Below are 23570 nucleotides of genomic sequence, written 5' to 3'. Positions count from 1 at the left end.
TTTTTTTTTTTTTTTTTTTCTGTATACCCAGACAGCCATTGTGGTACCAGAAGTACTTTTGGGGCTGGGTTGCTGCATGTAGCCGTTAGGTCCGTATGAAAACTTGGACTTCGGAAAAGGAAAACATGGGCTGGGTCCTCGGCTCGTCGTCCTTGTGAGAGAATCCACGGGCCATGTTTGTTTCTACGGTTGGGGGCACGAGCCTCCGACGATCGTATGGTTGAAATTTTATCTGCAGCCATGATGAGGCTCGCTCCTGGAGCCGCGTGTATCGGGATTTTCGGCACCATGTTTCCCGCGAAAACCGAACGGGAACCCAAAAAAATAAATAACCAGTTAAATGGTGCTCCAGCCTCAATAACGATCAATCTCTATGCGAGTTCACATCTACCATCCGCTAGCAAAAACATCGGCGGAGCCCGATCCTGCATCTCTTCCCTATCTCCATCTCTTTCTTTCGGGTAGGAGAGAGAAAGCTCTCCCGTATTCAGAATTTTTTTAAATTAAAAAAAGGATAATTGTTCTTAGAGGAGTCGATCGATTGCAGCTATAAAAATAAGGCACCAACCCTTCATCCATTCTATTCCTCTCTCTGGGAAGCGACGGAAGAAAGACTCCTAAATTTCCTATCAAGGTATTTTTCTTTATTTTCTTCCTTAGTTTTAGAATTATTAGTCTATTTGCTTTTGGTTTCTAGATTTTTAATTGATTGTTAGTACGAATGTGGATTTCCTGAGGGTTTTTTTTTTTTTTTTGCCTTATTTGTCTTTAACTAGCGATTGATTTTTTGAGACAGAAATTTTATGAGGTTTATTAGTTTTGATTTATTTTTATATTTATATTTTAGGTTCATATCTGAGCTGATCTTGATCTGCTCCGTCTGTTGGTTATTTCTTTTACCACCGATTGTCCCGATCTAGCTTTGGTTTGTGCATATTGGTTTTGATTCGTTTACCGGAGTATCTTGTGAAGATTATTTTAGCGTTATTTTTTTTAAAAAAAATTGATCTGGTTCTTTTTTATAGATCGGTGAGAGTCTGTTATCTGATGATTGTACTTTCTTTATGCTTGATCAGTTAATTTTGTTTTCTATTCTTTCCATGAGCTTGTGGCCCTCTCTTATTTTTGTTTTATTTCTTATTTAATCTGGTATTTCAAATCAAATTTTTCTATGTTTTCAGATTATAATTTGTTTTGTTGAGATCTGCTGAGGTCCGTAACTTTTTCAACTTTTGGGTCACCGATTGTTTTTTTCATGGTTTTTGCTATGATATGCTCCGGCCATGTTTGATTCAAGTTTTGTGGTAACTTGTATTTGCTTTGATCGAGTATAAATTTCTACGCGTCGGTCCATAGGATCGAACTATCCCTATTTAAATTATTCCGACATAATACGAACTAAAATTTAGAACTCTTTATTCCTACCGACCCAAACGAGAATTTTTTTTTCAAAAAAAAAGCTGGAAAAAACAAAAATCACGCTTTTACTATTCTTCGTCTTTTGAATCTCCAAAAGATTTATCTTGTAAATCTCAAAGCACTGATTAATCTCTCGACCACGAACTTGAATTTAGAGGCGAGCACTTGGATCGATTCATTATTGGTGAAGAGATTGGGGAAAAGCTTGAAGCTTGCGATGGGATGACATCGGAGCAGTGGACCTGCTGCTGATTCCTCGAAGGGGGGAGAAAAATGATTGGAAATTGATGATAGGCTTGGGCGGGGTGGGGAGGAGAATCATCTATGGAGACAGGGTTGCCGGATTCACCGCCACGACGACTGATGAATGATCTCAGAGCTGTTCTTCCCCGAGAATCCTCTCAGATGGAATGGCAGATCCGATCAGCTATGGGAATCCCGATCGCGACACTGAGCAGGTTAGTCCTCTTTCCCCCCATCTTGACTTCTTCACTTTTCTAACATGATCTGGAAAGTAATGCCTAGGATCTCTTGATGATGGAGTATTTCTTGAACTAAAAAATTCAAAATCACTTATTATTTATTCCACTTTAGCTGGATCCCTGGAACATTTGATCATTTCTTTGACCAGCCTCTATGTTCTCTTCCACATTACCTGTTTCATCTACCTTTATTTATTTCGCTATCAAAAAAAGAAGCGGTAACTTTCTGAAGAATTTTTGATGTCCAAATGCATATCAGTTTGATCTTTTCAGTAATTTTAAGAATTTAGTGCAGTTTCATTTCATGTCTAAAGATTGGTAATGAGAATACTAGTGAGCTAGGAGTTTATTGATATATTTATGATGTCCCACTAACTTATACTAATTTCATTATTCATTGCAGATGAAATAATAGTTAAAAGTTGATGAATGGTTGATGTTGCTTTACAACCTAAATTTAGTACTTGCTTGCTTTCTGCAATGATTTAATTTCAATCTTTTTCAAAATTATCAATGAAAAAAAGTTGAGTTCCTTGTGGCAAGCAGAAAATGTGTAGCGTCGTGGATCCAAAGCTATCATTACTTCGATTGATACAATAGTTGATTGCTATGGTTAGTAGACCCTTTGCCCTATTCATTTATTTTGTTGCTCTGTTTTGAAGGCACTTATTGCATTGAAGAAAGGCACACAGTTAATCAAGTATAGTCGCAAAGGAAAGCCTAAATTTTGCCCATTCAGAATCTCTCGTGTGAGTTCTAATGTTATTGTTATTATCGTCAAAGTTATTTAGAACCTTTAACCTATGCAGTTGATATATGCTCAGGACAAATGTATGAGTCGATGTCAATTTTCCTTTTTGTTTTGTTCTTAGGATGAAACAACATTAATATGGTATTCACATAAAAAGGAGAGGGCTATCAAACTAGCTTCTGTCATACGAATCACTCTTGGTCAGAGAACAGTAAGATTTCACTTTCTTGGAGTTTAGTAATTCTGATGCACATGTATATATAAGAACATTGAATAATATTTGCAATTTGCAACTGTAATTTGCAATTATGATTTTTCTTGGTTTCAACTCTTTGCAGGCTGTTTTTAGGAGATTTCCACGCCCTGAGAAAGATTATTTGTCATTTTCTCTTATATATAATAATGGTGAACGATCTCTGGATCTGGTTGGTAGTTATTCTTCTACTCCTAGTATTCTCATATTGTTAGAGAACATATACAATTCTCATAACTTTGAATGTCAAAATTCTGTTCTAATTCTTCCCACTACATAGATTTGCAAGGACCAAGCAGAGGTAGAGGTGTGGTTGGCCGGACTTAGAGCACTGATTTCTACAGGTCAGCACAGACATTCTAGAGGTGACAGCCAGAGTGATGGAATATTGTTTTCTGATGTAAGTTTGTATTTTTGCTTACAGTGACTGTCATGCCTGGGCCTTTAAGTGTATGAATATCTGACCTTATCATTTTTTAGGCAGTCTTACTTTGCATGTACAACTACAGGATTCTATTGGTTAGATAATTCTTTCTTCTTTGTTCATCTCCTAATAAGTGAAAATAGTTTCCTAATACACACACACACACACACATATACACACACATATGTATGTATGTATGTAAAATTAAAGTTCAGCCTGCATCTGAAGATATGTAGAGGGATATCTTGAATTTAGTTTGGCTATTCATTGTCTCCTTTTGTCTCATAACCTTATTCAACATCATTATCTGCAAGAGAGAATTGTTAATCCTCCAAATCTGCCACTGACACATATTACTGGATATTCTCGTGTTTCTTAGCTATCTAGTCTGATCAGAATCTGCAAACATGACCTGACGTTTCTTAAAACTAGAAACTATAGCTGATGATTTATTTTCTCAGTATTCATAGACTTGAGAGTTTGTTACATCTCAGTATCTATTCCCATGTGTGCGCATACAAGCTAAGTAAATTTAAATGCGGGATTTTTTTAGAAAACTAAAAATGAGACATATAATTTTAACCACAAAGATGAAATTGATTATGGAATCACTTTCCTCTAATGGCTAAGATGAGCATTTTCGACATTGACTATTGTGGTTGTGGCTCATGATGGATACTCTACCAATTAGGCGTGAAGCCTATTTTATGTTTCAATAACCGATACCCATTTCCCAATAGTGCGAACTAGGTAGTTTGCTTACTTCAATGGAGATAAGTTCTAATATGCTCATAGTCCTTTAAAGTTTCAAATATGATACCTCAGCTAAAACTTGCATGGAATTATTTTAACAGCAGACTATTGGTCATCATTAGTTTTCCAAACCAAAAAATGTGATTTTTTCCTAAGCTTAAATTCTGAAGAGTCTTATGCTGCACAATATTCTAAAAATATCAATGCATGTCAGTGATTTCTACTCATAATTATCCTTCTCTTTTTTTAGGATAGTGGAGAATACTGTCGTCCTTATGGTGCATCAATAGATAGTACTTTAAGTATTTCCCGTAGTTTAAACACAAATTTTTACACTTGCGAGCCTTCTTGGAGTTTACGAAGGTCAGATGTGGGGTCAGATCGTGCAAATATGCAACTAAGATCAAGTAACGCAGATAATGTGCGACTTAGTATTTCAAGTGCCCCTAGTTCCTCCAGTCAAGGCTCTGGACCAGATGATATTGAATCTTTAGGTGACGTTTATGTCTGGGGAGAGATATGGTCTGATGGGATTGTATTAGATGGATCAACAAACTCCCCATCCTCAAGAACTGATGTTTTACTTCCAAAGCCGCTAGAATCAAATGTAGTTTTAGATGTTCATCAGATAGCATGCGGTGTTAGGCATGTTGCACTTGTTACAAGGCAAGGAGAGGTATTCAGTTGGGGTGAGGAATCTGGTGGGCAGCTCGGTCATGGAAATGACAAAGATGTTAGTCGGCCTCGTCTTGTTGAGTCATTAGCAGTATGGAATATGGATTATGTTGCATGTGGTGAGTATCATACTTGTGCTATATCCACTGCTGGTGACTTGTTTACTTGGGGAGATGGTGCTTATAACACTGGACTTCTTGGCCATGGCACTAACATCAGTCATTGGATTCCTAAAAGAGTTTCTGGCAATTTGGAAGGAGTTCAAGTTTTGTTTGTTGCATGTGGTACATGGCATTCAGCACTTATTACTTCAAATGGAAAGGTATTCACATTTGGTGATGGAACATTTGGTGTTCTAGGACATGGTGATCGGGAGAGTGTAGCATACCCAAAGGAAGTTGAATCTTTGAGTGGATTAAGGACTATTAAGGTAGCATGTGGAGTGTGGCATACGGCAGCTATTGTTGAGGTAATGGGACAGGTGGGTGTTAATGTTATATCGAGAAAACTGTTTACCTGGGGCGATGGGGATAAGTACCGTCTGGGTCATGGAGACAAGGAAGCACGCTTGGTTCCTACATGTGTTTCTTCGCTTATTGACTACAACTTCCATCAGCTGGCATGCGGGCATAACATCACCGTGGCACTTACAACGTCTGGGCATGTTTTCACAATGGGCAGTACTTCTCATGGTCAGCTAGGAAATCCTCAATCTGATGGTAAGTTGCCTCGCTTGGTGCAGGATAGATTGATAGGTGAGTTAGTGGAGGAGATATCCTGTGGGGCTCACCATGTTGCAATATTGACTTCAAGAAGTGAAGTATACACGTGGGGAAAAGGTGCTAATGGAAGATTAGGACATGGTGATGTTGAAGATCGGAAAACGCCTACTTTCATTGAAGCTCTTAAAGACAGGCATGTTAAAAGTATATCATGCGGTTCAAATTTTACAGCCTGCATTTGCATTCATAAGTGGGTGTCAGGTTCCGATCAATCAGTTTGCTCGGGATGTCGGCAGGCATTTGGTTTCACCAGAAAGCGGCACAACTGTTACAATTGTGGGCTGGTACATTGCCATGCTTGTAGTTCCAAAAAGGTGTTGAAAGCTGCACTGGCACCTACCCCTGGCAAACCACATCGTGTATGTGATTCTTGCTATTCAAAAATTAAAGCAGCAGAGGCTGGTAATGCTGCTACTTTTGTCAAGAAGATTACAACTCCTCGCCAATCCATTGATGGCAGGGAGAGATCAGATCGGGGAGAGATAAGATCTTCAAAGATACTAGTGGCACCTCATGCAGAAGCAGTCAAGTATGCTGCAGTAAAGAATGAGATCAAATCAGATTCTCAGTCTGGAAACAGAGCTTCCCAAGTTCCATCGCTATTACAGCTAAAAGATATTGCTTTTCCTAGCTCATTGACCGCACTTCAAACCGCTTTAAAACCAATTGTTACATCTGCACCTCCCCCTGCTTCTACATACACCATGAAGCCAAGTCCTCCACACTCTACGACTCCAGTATTTTCTAGAAGTGTCATCGACAGCCTAAAGAAGACTAATGAACTGCTAAATCAGGAAGTCTTGAAGTTGCAAACCCAGGTATGCACAAGTTAGCAGATATTTTTCCAAAACCAAATCAAGATTTGATTCTATTTCATTATTCCATCCTGTTAGTTTTTAATAAGTTTAAGATGATATTCTCCATCTAGATTAGATTCGTACACCTCTTGAGAATGACTTCTTGTGCAGGTTAAAAATTTGAAAGAAAAGTGTGAAATTCATGATGTAGTGTTGAAGAAATCGGAGAAGAAGGCTGAAGAAGCTGCATTTTTAGCTGCAGAAGAAGCTGCCAGGTGCAATGCTGCAGTGGAAGTCATCAAATCTCTTGATATTCAGGTATCCTCGACACTACTTTTGCCAGTCATCTTCTCTGTTCTGATTTGTTTATCTCCTTTAGCTTCATAAAATGTGTGCTATTCTGACTTCATTTACATATATAAATGCATACACAAGTTTATGTGCATGTGTGTATGTATATATTGTACTACATGGAATGATTTACATATGCAGGTATGTGTATATAACTGCTCTGTTTAGCAGCTATCAGTTTCCATACTGTTCTGACAATATTGCTATGAAAATTTAAGATCTTAGTTGAGATAGCACTTGTATCATCATCCCTGTCAGAAGTCTTCTGTTTCTTGTTATTATTTTTTTAAGTTCTGTTTATTATTATCATTTTTTTTTAAATGCATTCACCATTCTTAAATCGAGCCTCATGGATTCAGGCATGCTAGCTGAGAATCATGGTATTATTTATGGAGTGATTAAGTTATGCCATGTGCAAGAGTTCCAAGAGAAGAGTGCTCCTACATTGTTTAGCTACTGCTTTCAGCATTGATATAATGTTTTTTGACCAATAGACATGTAAACACCTGCATGTATCATAGGCTACCTTGTTATGTCCTTGGGAATCTGAGCAAGAACTACTAGTATGATTTTATATCAAGAAATCATTGATACAGATACACCAAGAGTTTCTCTCTATCTCTGAATGCAAGCAAGGTTTTCGGGGAGGATCCCATGAATCAAAGTTTCCAAAAAGGTACCTTTTAAATATTGATTTCAATTTTCACATCCAGAGCTTGTAAATGTGAGTGCAAAGGTCATACTTTCTTCCAAAATAGATAGTATTTTTTCTATGATGTACTATTATTATTGGTAACCACCTGTATGGTGCTGGCTTATGCATGCACACTTGCCTGTGTAAACACTTATTGCACTTGCAAGTTGAAGTACATGAAACATGTAAAATTAAACTATCATATGAAATCTCACTGAATGTGGGTTGTGAAGAATCCAAACGTATTTAGTGCTCAGATTGTTTCACTTGATCTCACTGTATCACCCAAAATTTTAACATCGTATCTGCATTGAGTTGATCTACAATAATAATTTTTATCTCCATGGATGCTTTCCATGCAGTAGTTCTTTCTTCAGTTGATAAACAAAATGAACAAGTGCTAATGAAAATACTGTTTGTTGATCCAATATTTTTTGGCTGCCTTTTTGGTTATGAAGCTGAAGGAGATTGCAGAGAAACTGCCCCTTGAGGTTAGTGACAACATATTGGTCATGCATACTCAAGTAGAATCGTTCTTAAAGACCAGTGAAAATGGCTCGAAAGTTTCTTCTTCCTTGGTTATAGACTCTTCAGAAAATGATCAGCCTCACCTAACCAATGAGGGAACATCTGACATTCATGATCAGAAAATAGAAAATGTTAGGGATGACTTAGAATTCTCGCAAAATGCAGTTGATGGTGATGGTCAAAATGATGGCAAATCAGCTGTTGCTGCTAGCGGGGAGGCTACTGCTCACCACAGCATAGAAAATGACCCAAAGGCAGAATCAACAGAGCAGTTTGAGCCTGGTGTATATGTGACTTTCGTTCAGTCTTGGGATGGTACCAAACTTTTTAAACGGGTCCGATTCAGGTATGCATCTTATAAGAACCTAAGAGAAAATTCATTGCCATTCAAATGTCACATAAATAGCTATTTACCTTTTTTATTGAAAATATATTGCTTGGATTAAGAGTTGCACTAGTTCCAATCAAGTGATTTTTATCACTATATCATCATATATCGGGGCCATTTCTTCATTATGATCAATTGTTGCACTAACTTACTAAGCTTGTATTGATGCCTCTATGCAAGTTTTTAAGTTGTCCTGAACTCACTCCATTTTCATGTTTCTCGATATCTTATTCCATGCTAGCTTGCATAATCCTAAACATACGAATTTTCTCTTCTTTACATATGTGTGGGCATAACCTTGCTTGTTTGATCATTAATTAACTTGGTTCTAAAATGTCAATTGTCATTCTCTGCATAAGGTCAATCAATCATGCACAAGTACAATAATTTTTTACTTGTTATACTAGGCTCTTACAGATGTTATTTGCCCTTGGTGTAGTTGGCAGTATATTGCTGTAGCGGCACAAACCCATATAACTGCAGTTTCGTGTAAATTCTGTGTAACTCTGGATATTGCAATATATCTTTGTTCTATTTCAGCGAGCATGTTCATTCTGCTTCAAGTTACACCACATATACGCCAGTTAAAAATAAATCGATGTATTTATTGGATGCATCTGGACCTTTATTCTATACCTTATATTTACACCCAAATATTTTTTCCCTATCTTTCTGTGTCGCCCATCAAACCCAATGTACTATACTGTATATTACAAATAATTCCATCATGTTCCCTGTTGCACTAGCATGTCTTCTCCCCATTAGAGTGATTAGACTTGCATGTTGCTCCACTAGACAAGTTTACATGTATATGGTAGAAATTAATCATTGCAGCCAAAGAACAACTAGTGGTTTCCATTTGACATCCCTGGTCTCTATACCAATAAAAATGATGGAAGATGGTTTTGTTAGCATGGCAGCCGGTTATTGAAAAAACAAACTATGAATTCAAGATGAGAAATGGTCCATTTTGGTACATGTTTGCATCAGACTTTCAATGATCAACATAGGTTCTATCAAATGCCTTTTTCATTATTTCATGTCAACTTAATAAAGTCAATATCACATATATTTTGCTTATATATATGTTCGTTCTTATATCTAAAGTTATCTTCTTGCTCAGTTTTCAATTTGATCTTGACAAGATTGTCTTTTTCTTGATATATGGTGAATATGAGCATCAATACCAGAAGCCTCAATATCGTAAGAGAAAGGTTTAACTAGTCTGCGTTTTTCTATGAGGAAACAAAGTCTTCAGCTAGTTACCGGCCCCCTATGTATGAAATATATTTGGCTATAACTCTGAACCCCAATATCAGCTAGATTAGTGTATGCGCGATATTGATAGGTTTTATGACATCCATATAACTATAAAAAATAAAAAGAAAAAGAAATCCTGCAGCACCGGATATGCCTGAGATGGAGGGAGGAATACAAGTCAAGATACAACTTATTTGAAGTGCTTGATCGTTACAAATAAGCACATTCCGAATAGTAATCATCTGTGCCAGTTCTTTTAATATGTTCTTCCACATGAATTCCCATGTTTGTATTTGATGGCTTGTACAGCAAAAGAAGATTTGCCGAGCAGCAAGCAGGAGATTGGTGGAATAGAAACAAAGAAAGGGTGTTCGAAAAATACAACCATCCAGTGCAGGGCGCACCTCCCACATTACCTGCAAGTGCACCTCCAGCTGAGGAAGAAGATGCAGCACCATCTTCAGAATCCTAGCTTTTTTTTTTCTATAAGTTAGATTACATTACATAGCAGTGGAGAAAATGCAAGAATGCTACCAGCCATTGAGCGCTTTTGAAGGAAATTTTATCTAGCAGTGGAGAAAATGCAAGAATGCTACCAGCCATTGAGCGCTTTTGAAGGAAATTTTATCTGGATGTGGGAGGTTGTGTATGCTTCCTACCGCTAGCAGAAAGCTGCAATATGGTCTTGGCAGGAGGTTGAAATTTTGTTTTTTCTCTTTGCTTTTTGTCCCACCCAGGGTTCTGTCATTTTGTACCATTGTATAGTTAATATCCAACGGTTGAAAGTGAATCATTTTTATTTCAATTGCAAAATTATTTATTTTTTTACTTCAAGATACTGGTACTAATTTCTGTTACTTTTTCCCTCACATCAATCATTACTGCCCGTCCGTGCGTTTGTTCACGTAGATCCATCGAAAGAAACGTGGCACAAGATCGTCCCGGTAATTCTTGCATTACCAATCAAGAGGGAAACAGTACGATACGTGGAACGATGGATCGCCATCTATATAAACAGATAGCTTTTTATTCACGAAAAATAAAGAATTGGGCGTTTTTTTTTTTTTTTTTTTGGTAACAATTGGTCGCTTAGTTTCAACGAGGGTATTTTATCACGGAAGGGAGGTACTAAAAAGATCTAATTTTTGATCGAGAGAGAGAGAGAGACTAACAAAAGGGCACTCAAAATCGAAGCGAGCGGACGGTGAAGATTGGGAATATATAGTGTTGGGGGAAGGGTGGGGGTGGGAAGGTTGGCCGACGACGACGACGACTGATCCACTCGGCTCCGTTTGCGCTCGCTATCGCGATGGTGTCTCTCTCGACGTGGGTTCGCTACGCCGCCACCAAGTTCGAGTACTCTGTCGTCCTCGGTTGGAAGGTGCTTACCGTCCTCCTTTCTCTCTCTAGGGTTTTTTTTCCTCTTCCGCTTCCTATCCTCTCGTTCTTGCCGTTCGAAATCCCATCTTGATCTGGCTTCCGCTCGCAATAGCTCTTATTTGCGCTCCCTTTGCGCGTTGCTCTCGTCTGCGCGTTCTTGATTTTTGTTATCTGGGGTTTTGCACGAGGATTTGTTTAGGTTTGATCTTATCGGGAATGTCCTGGGTTTCTTGTAAGCGTTCGCAACTTCTTGTGGGGTTTGATGCGAAGATTCTACGTTTTTCTTGATCGGGTCTTTTCTGTTATCATGTTCGTGAATCAGATGTCTTGTTTTCTCTCTCTTTTTGGAATAAAAGAGAATGCCTCCCCCACAGTGATCTTGCTATGTTTTGATGAATTGTATGTTACGTATGGTTCAGCGAGTTCTGATATCTCTTGTAATTTTAATGGATCTTCTTGATTTCTGAGTGTCGATTTTCTTGGTTTCTGATTTGGGTCTCATCTCTTTTGATCCAATACTGGTTAGTGATTGGTTATCCCCATTCGGTTATCATGATATTGCATTACCTTTAGAAGCTGCAATTAGCTAGCTTTCCTTGATGTCTTCTCTTTTCCCCATCTTTGTAAACGAATTTTGTTGGGTTCTTGAACACTGGCTATGACATTCTTTGCTGTTACACATTGTATGGGATTCTAACACTGCAAATATGTGTTGACAATATGTTTTTCCAGTTCTATATCTTTATTCCAAATGCTCTGATGGGTTGTTGATCTCTTTCATTCATTTCTTTTATTATTTCTCATTCTTAGACCCTGATCTAGCAGGGCATCAATGTGGTGCTCAGCAAAGAGATATTCACGTAAGCATTCTTTGAATTCTGCCAGATGGCATGCTATCAGTACATGCTTGATCTGGGCTAAAGAATAGTCTATGATTTCACAAGAGGATCCGGGAACTTATCAAATGAAGGGGAAAGCTTTCTTTCTTTTTTTTATGTGTGTGTGTGAGAGAGAGAGAGAGGAACATGAATATCCTGGAGTGACAAAAAGGATGACTTTCGAGGATATTGGTTGTATTTTTCTTATAGTATTATGGATGGAGATAAGAGTTGGAAGATGCTTAATACATTGGAAATAGTGGATGGCTAATTTAGAAGGCTTATTTGTGAACTATTAAAGGGCTATTTGATTCGCATCGGAAGTTCAATATCATGCTGAAGAAACCTGAAACAATAATAGAATACAGTTTCCAGATCTCATTGGAATATTGCTATTACCATTATTATTATTATTTTTGGGCCACAAGGTGGTGGTTTGGGGGGGAGGGGGAGGTTTATGAATAATTAGCTGTTTGCTTTTTTTTTTCCTTGTAATCTAAATGTTGAGAACCTTATAATGATTCTTAAAATTCATGTCATGCTAGCATCTTTTTTCTTACATTAGACAACAAAAATATCACCTACCATCGTCAGTGAAAGATATTCTGAAAATAGCCACAAGAGGGTAGGGTGGACTTGCATAGTTGGTCTCCTCTTTGTTAGTTTCCAGTCCCACAGTTCCCTATCAGTTGGCCTTGCATGTGCTGTCTATGTTTTCTATATCTGAAGTAAAGCTTTCTGCAGTCCTTAGAAAGGTAGTAAATGTTCGGGATTGTCGTTTCAAATACCTTCATATAGGAAATCTGGAAGGCATGAATCGGAATAATTCTTATAGGCACTGATAAATCACTTAAACTAGTTCTCTCTTACTTGCTCTTTATGTAGTTATATTGCCTTCCACATGAATGGGGCATACTGCAATCTTGGAATGCTTCTAGGGAGATTCTTATATGCATATATATAAAGTAAACTTGTTTTGTAGGTTAACAGATGTAAATTATAGTAGCATCCATATGTTTATACTATTATTCAGAGGCTAGCTTTAGAGCTCATACCCTTCGATTATCTAAGGCCTGAAACATTCATAAGCTCTAGGGGAAAGGTCTATTCAGTCACCATCATCGATTCTTTAACTACATGGACATCATTCTAATGCAGTTAATGCCATGCTTGATGTTACGTTTATGCATATGGTAATCATGTTACGGCCAATACAGGAAACTGACAGGTGCTTACCCTGCTTGTATCTAGTACCATGTTCTGGAGCCAGAGCATAAATTTCAATAAATGTCTTCTGATTCCTATTCTCGTGGTTTTGTTTTCATGTTATTGTTCCATGTTGATAGTTTTTCTCTGAATTTGTCTGTAATGCATTGTTTCTTTTGCAAGTTAAAATGATACTTCTATTTTAAGAACACAGACCTTTTTTTTTTTTTTTTGTTACAATGCAGAAGTATAATGTAGGTCAAATCAATGGAGGACAGTTAAGTGATGCTATTTGGAAAAATTTTTTCCAAGGCAAGCTGACCTTCTTGCATTGGACTAAAGGTGAACAAATGGCACCTACTGTAGCTGGAGATGGAGGAACTCTTCTTGTCAGAAAGCTGCCTTTTCCAGCTCCAACGTATTTCCACCTCTCCATGTTTATTTTCTTTCTTGACTATTAGTCTTAGACCTCTTTATAGTTATTTTTGTGCTGGCTTCCATGATTTGTTGGAAAGCAATTTTTGAAAACACATTCTGCAGTTTTGCGTGAAAGTCCTGTACACCATAAGATTGCAACATAAAATTTATATGCGAATAATAATTGATGTGATGGCATTTCATGCATGTAAGCAGCTACTTTACTGCTTCTGCACATTTAGAACTATTCTAGTATTGTTACTTGCATTATACATGTATACATGTACCAAATCTCGCATGTGTCATTTTACTTGGGCAAGCTATATCCCTTATTCTCTGCATTGGAGTTAATGGTTTTTTTTTGACTTGCATGGAAGTCTATGATCCAATTTATTTGTCTACTGCTTTTCTGATTAGTAGTTTGAAATAAGAAAATTTATGTAACTGGGCATGATAATTTGGAACTATTTTGGAAGATGCCACAATGAGCTTGCTGATTTTAGGATCCAGTCATTTATTAGTGCCCCGCATGTTGTGATTTTTGAGTTCACATGGTCTTTTTAAACTAAATAAGAATTTCTCAAAGAATGATTAGGGGAGTCCAAAAAAGGCTAAAAGGTTCCACATTTCCTAGATTCTTACTTTTGATGGTCATCTGTCTTTCTTGATACATGTTCTAGTCCTTTTGTTCATTCTGTGGATTGAAAGTCATGAACAGGCTCTTGCTCATTTGCTGTATGTCTTAGTGTTTTTAGTTGTTAATGAGTACTAGATCAGAACATCTACTGTGTATGACTTGAGGTGGATTAAAATGTTAAAACCTGATTAGGTTGTTGAAGTTGATGAGTTTAAGGATGATTGACTTTTGAACTAAATTGCATGGGGCCTGCCTGGGCACTTGGGCTATGTTATTTGCAGGGATGATATGACAACCATCACCCAATCAACGAAAATTAATACTCTTTTGTGTGGTGTATGCTCCAAGAGGTTATTTCTAAATGCAAAACACTTGTTCTCTAAAGCAAAAGTTGGCGTCAGTTATTAAAACTTGAAAAGTTTTATCAAGCTTGTTAATATTAGCTAGAATTTGCAAAACTATGCACAAATTGGGATTTTTTTTTTTAATAATGTCAATAAAGATTACAACGTCTAGATTTTTTTCCATTTCTGTTAATTTGTCGAGAGTAAAATTATTTTATTGACCAAATGTCATTTTTTTTGTATATTCAAATATGTTGGAGCTATTTCCCATAGTCCACTTGGAAGGTGTAGAACTATGGGTGTTTGTAGTACATGTGGGAACCACACTTGATTTGATTTTTAATTATATATGTATAATTTTGAAAAGGGTAAGATTCAAAATTTATGATGTGTTTGTTTGCAAATCTAATACTAATATTACCATTTCAAATATTAATATTGAGGGGGTCTTATACAACTTGAAGTAGATAGTCCTAAGTGAAAATTTTTAACTTATCTGTTAAAGTGAATCCAGTCCAATGATCCTCAGATACAATGAATGTGTTTAGTTTTCTCTATTTAGTGGTCAGTATGGGACTATTTTTTATCAGCAAATTGTAACAAGCTAGTGACAATGTATTCATAAATATCCAAAGATTTGTAGTTTAGAATATGACTGCTTATCTTTATGTTTTTCTTGTTTCATTTTTTTTTGGTTAATTATAGTCCGTCATATTTGTTAGATCCATAATTCCAATCCATTTATGCCATCTAAGAGTTGGATCAAACAGATCAAGTGGTGGATAATGAATTGTCAGTATCTTATTATTGGTGCCTGCAAATGTGAAAGAGTGGAATTTCCACTACAGTTACTAAATGAGAATATGTTTTGTAATATTTGGTATTTCTTGAGATGGTGGTTATGAAGATTATAATGGTAAATCTTATGGCAGAATAGGAATAAGCTGTGTAGGTTATATGCAGTGCCTATCATGCATTACAGAGTCACACATAGACAACACATGATGATGCACTTCCTATGGATGCATAATTAATTCTGTTCAAGTGCTTCTGATTTGTTCTTTAAACATTTCTTTATATCTCTGTGTTTTCCATTTTTTGCCACATTTTCTGTTTTATTCTTTGCATATTATTATGGCATAGGGATAAAGAATGACATTCCTTGAGGATACTTCCTAGACATGATTTCTTGTTGATTATGTAGTAATAGTATAAGTGAATCCCAGTAGTAAATAGCAGGTTGATGTGTTTTTTAATGGGAGCATGCACCATAATATGTTTGACACTCTAGAATGCACTCCTTTCATAATTCTGGATGAAGTATGTATCCATTACATGACAGCACTAATTAACCGTGCAAAAGCAGCTTAAGATTGAGGCATGGTGAAGAAACACAATTCAGATGCTGTAGTCTTTATTTCTAGTCCTGTCCTGTCTGCAAATGTTTTATTCGGTTGATATCTTCCTTAGTCTCCCTGGTTTTGTTCCAAAGTTCCATCATTTAAATGAATAAACTGAAGAATGCAAAAACTTTCTACAAGCCTTGACTGATGGAGGCTTGGGGCTTGCAATAAACAATATAGATTAATATTGAATACTGACCAAGGAGTAGCATGTACAGATATGGGTTATGAGATGTGCATTGGTTCTTGGATCACAATGCCCTTCTTATCATCTTTATTGGGATATATCAGCAGACATTTCTTGGCGTAGCGGGAAAAAACATAAAAAATGTTGGTAATTTCACGATGTATTGCTTGCCAATGCTAAAGTTTTCTGTAGATACTGATGTAAGTCACTGGCAATCATGATCGTTATCAGTGACTCATTTCATTATAAATGATTGAGTAATGAATATTGCATCATATGGTCAAACATCTTTGCATAGAAAGTTATATTTGTATTGTTTCAAAAATCATGTTTTCTGGATGAACTTGTGGTTTCAGTTTTTTTTTTTTTTTGGCTTGTAGTTTTCCTACTTGACCTGCTTTTTGAAGTGTAATAATCTTACATCATGTATATTGTGTGATAAACCATTTTTCAGTTTATATTATTCTCCCCAAAAAAAAAAAGTTGAATTATGTGTTCATCAAAAAGTGATTAATAATTTGAGAGATCCACGATGTGGCCATCAGGTCTTAATACTTTTAGAGTGCTAAAATTCGCAAGCTCATGAGGTTTTATGTCATAATTTCTCTGACATGCATTCCCCATTGCTTTGTAGCATTATTCTTTCTCATGGCTCATCTATAATACATTTTGAGAGTCAGCATTGCTCTGCAGAATTTTTTATGTAGAGATGTTGCCTTTGCTAATTTTATTTGTCTGGATGAACCAGAACTTTTTAATTGCAGCCAAAGAGGATTGCTTTAATTGCAAGATTTCATATTTGTTCATGATTATATCGACCCTGATGTTGCTTTTTTTTTTCCTTTTTTTGCAATGCAAAAGATGGGAAAGACCATCTACCATTCAGTAAAAAAACGAAGGGTACATCAGAGAGGCCAGATTGCTTGTACCATTGTGTCCTTAATCTGCATTAAAATGAGACAAGGACAAAAGACAATTTTAGCATTGGCTGCTGTACAATATATATGATGTTATTCTTTGTCGGCGTGAAGATATTTATATGTGTTTTTGTTGATGAAGCTTCCCTACTTTCCTCCCACTGATGCTCTCATTCGTAAATGCTTTAGTTTTTATTATTTATTTATTTATTTACTTATGTTGTCGTAGGCAAGTCTTTGTGGGAGACGTTGTCTTGTTAAAAGATCCTGAGAAACCCAGTGATTATCTAGTTAGACGATTGGCTGCTATAGAAGGTTATGAGATGGTATCCACTGATGAGAAAGATACGCCATTTATTTTAGAGAAGGATCAGTGTTGGGTGCTGTCAGACAATGAATCTTTAAAGCCAAAGGTACTTTTGTTATTGCTTTGTGCAACTAACCATGTCCAAATACATATGGTTATCAAGATTATGTCTAGGACAATATTACAGATGCATCTAAATGTCATCATGTTTGCTGTTGGGCATGACCGAAATTTGGAATGTATGAGCAATAAGCGTTATTTCATCCCTTTGATTTTGCAGCATGCACAAGTTCACTATTTTAGCTTTGGTGAGCGCAAGTTTTTGTGGTCTTAATAAGTGTTAATCTACATGCTTATTTCATGTTCATCCGGCAGCAGGAAGCCAGGGACAGCCGTTTGTTTGGTCCTGTTCCCATGACTGACATTGTTGGTAGAGTAGTCTATGCCTTGCGGTCAGCTGTGGATCATGGTCCTGTACTGAACAGGTACAATCAAACAGTAAACCATTGTTATTTTTATTTATGTGTTTCAATCAACTTTTTTATCTTTTTAAAAAAGTTTGCATAATAATCTAAAAGTTCCATGTGTTACCCATGTCTAGTCGTCTGGCAATGAATCAAGATTCATCAGTGTTGGCAGTGGAGTTGGATATCGATGAGATGGCAAAGGGTGCAAAAATGTAAGACATGTTCTAGGATTGATGTAATCTATAACCTTCCAAATGGCTCCTCTTATCAGGGTGCTGCTGATTCTTGGAAAGAACACCACTGAAACTCCAATGTTTTGCTGGGTAAGAGGAGGATTTGTCTGCAGTTTTCTTCTGTTGGCTAAAGTCCATGCGGGCTGCTAAATATTAACTTTGAATCCACATCAGAAATCTGGTAGACAGCAGTATAATTTCGTCCTGCGAGCTTTTGAGTATAAAGTTGACAGACCTGGTACAATTTTGAAAGTAGATAAGTTCTGTTTTGCTGTGTATTTGATGAGTTCATCGGACTAATGCATGTATATGATTTAAATGCATATGCATGGAATAATTTCCGCAACAATTTTACAGATATATTATATTCCGAGTAACAATTAGTCCAGATTTATCATGAATCGAAATCTCAACATTTTTTTTTTTGTTTTGTGGGGCAGAAGACCTCAAACATTTGATAAAGATGTCTCATCAGTTGCCAGGGTGGCATGATTTCCTGATCTGACCGGTAACCCGTGGTGTTGCTGTTTATACATAGTGTTGTAGTCTTTTGGCTTCATCGATAGCTAGAACAGTGAGACAATTGGTTGTATCCTCCTGGCTTTTAACTTTAGCTCATTCCTTGTTTATTTGATGTTCAACCTTGTTTTCCAAATGTTGGTTCGTTTGATGTTTTATCCTTGGAATGTTTTGATTTCTGGAGGCTGGTCTCAGGCTAATTTATTAAAATAATATTAATTTTTAAAAAATTATAAAAATAATATCTATTAAAATTTTTTTATCAAAATACTGTTTAAACAAAATCGTCGTTTCTGAGAGTTGCTTTAGTATAGGATGACTTAAGATTAAAAATAAATAAATCCCTCTCTCCCTTTTCGCCTAACTAAGCTTCTCTCTCTCCTCTCTTAGTAAAAAAAAAACTCAAACACTCTGCCCCTCTCTGTGTTATTCCGCCTATCTCCCTCTTGGTTCCTTGACTCTCTTCCTCTCTATCCTCTGGGTCCCCACCGTCCCTCCCTGCGCCTCCTGCCCCACCCCCAAACCTCCCTCTCGGTCCCTGACATTAGAAACTCCCAGCCTCCTGTCTCTCTCTTTCTCGACCCTTAGAAATAAAATCCAACACTAGGCCCCCCTCCTCTCCCTCTTCCGACTTAGAAAAAAAAAACCGTTCTATTGTAGAACTGTTCTATCGTAGAGTGACTTACTAAGCTGTTCTATAACATGATGATTCTATATTGCTGATTCTATCATTCATATAGCGTGAATTGAGATGAGTCAATACATAAAATCGTTCTATCATAGGGTGATTTTATTTTGGACAATATTTTGATAAATATTTTGAAAAAAATATTATTTTTATATTTTTTAAAAAATTAATATTTTTTTAAATAAAATTATCCTAGTCTCGTGATCTTACAAGAAATTCCTATTTTAGCGTCCTGAATCAACAAACGGCTCAAAAAAGGTATCAGAGGATTAGGCCTGATTTTTATTCTATTGACTTCCCAAACAATTTTAAAGCATCATCTAAACAAGTTAGATGACACCATAAGGTGTTAATCATCTGGGTGTTTAAATTGTTCTATTAAGTTTAAATAACGTTTCTTTTAATAATGCTCCATCAAAAGGAGGATTTTCCATAAGTGGAGACACCTCGTCTAAGAAATCCGATTGAGGCGAAGGTGTGGCCATCGCGAACAAACAAGGTAGCATCATCGATCCTAAAGACGAAGGGCGGTTTGGCACATGACATACTCGTACATGGAAGTGGCACCTATGACAAAAGCTGAACGGTAGGATTCCGATTTCTATGGAACGGACCCCTTCCCTGTCTGGCAAACGGGTACATGGATGCGATATTTCTTATCATTTGTGCATATCATAAGGAGATGGATGGAGATCTCCCATAGATTAGTATAAAAAATGTTGGATGGATGCCTGATCAGGATATCATCTTTCAAGATCTTTTCAAGATCTTTTCAGTACTATACGATACAGCAGAAAAAAATAAAATAAAATAATCAAAATACATGGATCAGTCACAAAAGGGCTCGTCTCCATGGGACATACAAATTTCACTATGAAAAAAAAAAATTTACAAGAGGAGACCTCACCCTCAATCCTTGTACATCCAATTCTCTCTCTCTAGAAGTTTTCCTCTCAAAAACTTTCTCTCTTGAAAGACCTCCTGAACCCCTGAAGTGACCGACGTCCACTGTTCAGGAATCCTGCTCCTTCTCTCACAGCGGCCTCACACCTCTCTCTCTCCTTCTCTTCTCGGATTCCGCGCGGCTTCCTCTGCAAAAAACCAATCACCTCACCTCTCTGTTCATGCACAGGCCTTTTAAAGGCCTTAAACAAGGTTTAAACCTAATTAGATTAGGTTTAGGTCTCCTAAACAAACCAAACCAAGCTCTTGAACCGTCCGATCAAGACCGAAAACTCCCTTAGGCCGTCCGATCGTGACCGGTCCACGGAATAGTACCATGGACCGCGAGAAATACGTGGGAAAAGCCCACGCGGTCCACGCGGTCCGCCATGGACCGCCCAATCCACGGTGGATCGGGGTACAGGGCCCAGGCAAGGTGCTTGGGCCTAGGCCGGCCCGCGCACGCAGGCCTGAGCCGCGCTCGCGCATGAGCTAGGCCACGCGCCTGCCTGGGCCGCGCGTCCCGTGCGTTGGCCCCGCCTGGGCCGCCTGCAGCCGCGTCGCCGCCGTTCCATCGGCCGCCGGCGGTCCTCTGCCGCCTCGAGTCTTGAGCCAACTTCAAAAGCTCGTATCTCCTCCATTCGAGCTCCGTTTGGGGTGATCTTGGTCTCGTTGGACTCCATTTTTCACCACGAACCTCGCTGTAGGCTCAATGTGGACTGAATCTCGAGATGTCAAATCCTAACAGAAAGTCTAGTTAATTTCTTGTTTCTGCAGCTTGCTTTAAGAACGTGGACCAGCTTACCAAAAAAAAAAAAATGGACCAAAATTTGCTCCCACATAATTGGCGGCAATACTTTTATCACAGTTTAACCCGCCAGCATCACTCATCTAACATCATCGGGTCAGCTTAACCTATCATTCTTCATCAAATTTTCACAATGAAATTGGAGTTGCTCTTATAATTTGATCCGCATATCTTGTATTCAATCAATTGTTAATGTCAGATGGTTTTCGAGAGAAGTTTATGTCAAATGTAATCATGAATTTGTGATGTACGCTTCAAGTGCGTGGCTATTCGAGCAAATGAAACATAATTTATATTCAATCGGTTTGTAATGTCAAATGGTTTTCTAGAGAAGTTTGTCAAATATATTGTCATGAATTTGTGATCTATTCTTCAAGTGCATGGCTATTCAAGCAAATGAACTGTGGACCTCTCCACCTCTACGTTGGAAGAAGCCAGAAACATATGACCTCCCCACAATAAGGGTTAGTTGCATGGATAGGGTTGGAATTTGTCATGCTACATATGCGTTACAGCAGAGCAGACATGGGTCGTTGAAAAGGTCCGGTCAGAACCCAAGCTGTAGATCAAAGACGTGGTAGGTATACATCAGAAAGGGCTGGAAAAGCTTCACCTGGCTTTTTTTAAAGTAGGTCAAAGGAAGGGCGCATGATGGGTAGCCACCGCTGGGGACAGTACTCCAGCATAGAATATTCTTCAACAGGGGGTTTGAAAGAATTTCGAATCTCAAGACAACACTTCTTTTATCAAGGTGGTGACTGGTAGTCCCTCTTCCATCTCTAAGATTCTCTTTATTATTATTTTTTTTTTTGGTAAGTATCTAATCTCTTTATGCATTACCTCTATGAATTCCTTAGGTGGGACCAATTCTCTCCTTTGCTTTCTTTTTTTCTTTTTTCAAAAATTTCCCCTTAAGCCAAAAAAAAAAAAAAAAACATTGTTTTATTAGTTAGCCCTGCTAACCTGGCATCAGTTTTTTCAAGGACAAAGTGTGAAATTTTATTCTCCATAAATTGGACCAATTTATGCTCACAAGAAAAAAGAAAATGCATCAATTTTTTTATAAATCGAATGAATTTTACAGTTCATAGAAAGAATTTTTTTTATAAAAATTAATTTTTTAAAAATTAATTTTTTTAAAAATATAATTTGGACATGTTTGATTGATTATAGAATTATTATTTATACCAGAGTGACTTATGTTTGGCTGAGTATTTTTTTAAAAAATTATATAAAATAATTATTTTATTTTTAATAAATATAAAACTATATCTTTATGCTCCCAAATTTCGTATAAATAATAATATTATATTATATAATAGTATAAATATAATAATATTATATTATATCAAGATTAGATCATAATAATTTATCATATTAATATAATACTAATATATATTAAATAATATATTAATATTAATAAAAATATTATATAAGTATTGTTGGGTGTAAAACTCCCTAGCCGAAGTTCGTGTCAGGAATGACCCCTCGGGGATTCTACCGGCGTCCGACCTACGGCGGCGGGGAGACTTCGTCCGGACTCCTACGGGAGCCGGACTTCATCTCCGACTCCAACTACAGGAAGGCTTCGTCCAGACTCCTATGGGAGCCGGACTCCGTCCCCGACTTCAGCAGCAGGAAGACTTCGTCCGGACTCCTACGGGAGCCAGACTTCGTCTCTGACTCCAACTACAGGAAGGCTTCGTCCGGACTCCGTCCCCGACTTCAGCAGCAGGAAGACTTTATCCGGACTCCTACGAGAACCAGACTTCGTCTTCGACTCCAACTACAGGAAGGCTTCGTCCGAACTCCTACGGGAGCCGGACTCCGTCCCCGACTTCAGCAGCAGGAAGACTTCGTCCGGACTCCTACGAGAGCCGGACTTCGTCTCCGACTCCAACTACAGGAAGGCTACGCCCGGACTCCTACGGGAACCGGACTCCATTTCCGACTTCAGCAGCAAGAAGACTTCGTCTGGACTCCTACGGGAGCCGAACTTCGTCTCCGACTCCAACTACAGGAAGGCTACGCCCGGACTCCGTCCCTGACTTCAGCAGCAGGAAGACTTCATCCGGACTTCTACGGGAGCCGGACTTCGTCTCCGACTCCAACTACAGGAAGGCTTCGTCCGGACTCCTACGGGAACCGGACTTCGTCCCCGACTTCAGCAGCAGGAAGACTTCGTCCGGACTCCTACGGGAGTTGGACTTCGTCTTCGACTCCAACTACAGGAAGGCTTCGTCCGGACTCCTACGGGAGCCAGACTCCGTCCTCGACTTCAGCAGCAGGAAGACTTCGTCCGGACTCCTACGAGAGCCAGACTTCGTCTCCGACTCTAACTACAGGTAGACTTCGTCCGGACTCCTACGGGAGCCGGACTCCGCTCACAACTTCAATCACAGGTAGGCTTCGTCCGGACTCCTACGGGAGACGGACTCCGTCTCCAACTTTGACTGCAGGAAGACTTCATCCGAGCTCCTACGGGAGTCGGACTTCGCCTCCGACTCCAGCTACAGGTAGGCTTTGTCCGGGCTCCCACGGGAGCCGGACTTCCGCCCTGAACTCCTGCTGAAGGTCTCGGTCGAGATTCCTCGACAAATGATCCCCATCCGAGCTTTTGCGAAAATCAGACTCCAACCGAACTTCGGCCGACAAGTCTGGACCCTCTAGCAGGCCGCAG

General features: G+C 38.2%; 2 protein-coding genes across 10 annotated transcripts; both read left to right on the top strand.

The window, feature by feature from the left end:
- Positions 1-375: 375 nt before the first annotated feature.
- Positions 376-10391, top strand: LOC105055696 (PH, RCC1 and FYVE domains-containing protein 1). 6 transcript variants are annotated; one of them, XR_002165884.3, is made up of 11 exons: positions 376-634; positions 1575-1877; positions 2564-2650; positions 2774-2863; positions 2991-3077; positions 3186-3305; positions 4333-6357; positions 6508-6654; positions 7840-7872; positions 8075-8255; positions 9867-10003. XR_002165884.3 is itself a non-coding variant. In XM_073246943.1 (11 exons), exons 2-10 carry the CDS (start codon positions 1830-1832, stop codon positions 7841-7843), a joined length of 2688 nt encoding a protein of 895 aa, XP_073103044.1. In that variant the 5' UTR covers positions 376-634; positions 1575-1829; the 3' UTR covers positions 7844-7872; positions 8075-8174. The 6 variants fall into 6 exon arrangements, 4 of the variants coding, with proteins under 4 accessions (XP_073103044.1, XP_073103042.1, XP_073103043.1 ...); XM_073246943.1 differs by lacking the exon at positions 9867-10003 and adding an exon at positions 7284-7363 and having other exon boundaries at positions 8075-8174; XM_019854287.3 differs by having other exon boundaries at positions 379-461; positions 548-634; positions 7840-8255; positions 9867-10391.
- Positions 10392-10708: 317 nt separating this feature from the next.
- LOC105055695 (mitochondrial ATP-independent inner membrane protease subunit 2) lies at positions 10709-18334 on the top strand. 4 transcript variants are annotated; one of them, XM_010937619.4, is made up of 5 exons: positions 10709-10938; positions 13267-13439; positions 17156-17339; positions 17612-17718; positions 17972-18334. In XM_010937619.4, exons 1-5 carry the CDS (start codon positions 10867-10869, stop codon positions 18081-18083), a joined length of 648 nt encoding a protein of 215 aa, XP_010935921.1. In that variant the 5' UTR covers positions 10709-10866; the 3' UTR covers positions 18084-18334. The 4 variants fall into 4 exon arrangements, with proteins under 4 accessions (XP_010935921.1, XP_010935919.1, XP_010935923.1 ...); XM_010937617.4 differs by having other exon boundaries at positions 17609-17718; XM_010937621.4 differs by having other exon boundaries at positions 10714-10938; positions 17835-18334.
- The last annotated feature ends 5236 nt before the right edge of the window (positions 18335-23570 follow it).

This window comes from Elaeis guineensis, chromosome 12 (genome assembly GCF_000442705.2).
Source record: "Elaeis guineensis isolate ETL-2024a chromosome 12, EG11, whole genome shotgun sequence".
In the NCBI taxonomy this organism is placed as follows: Eukaryota; Viridiplantae; Streptophyta; class Magnoliopsida; order Arecales; family Arecaceae; genus Elaeis; species Elaeis guineensis.
The sequence above is the reverse complement of the archived record's forward strand: the minus strand, read 5'-3'. Positions and strand labels throughout refer to the sequence as shown.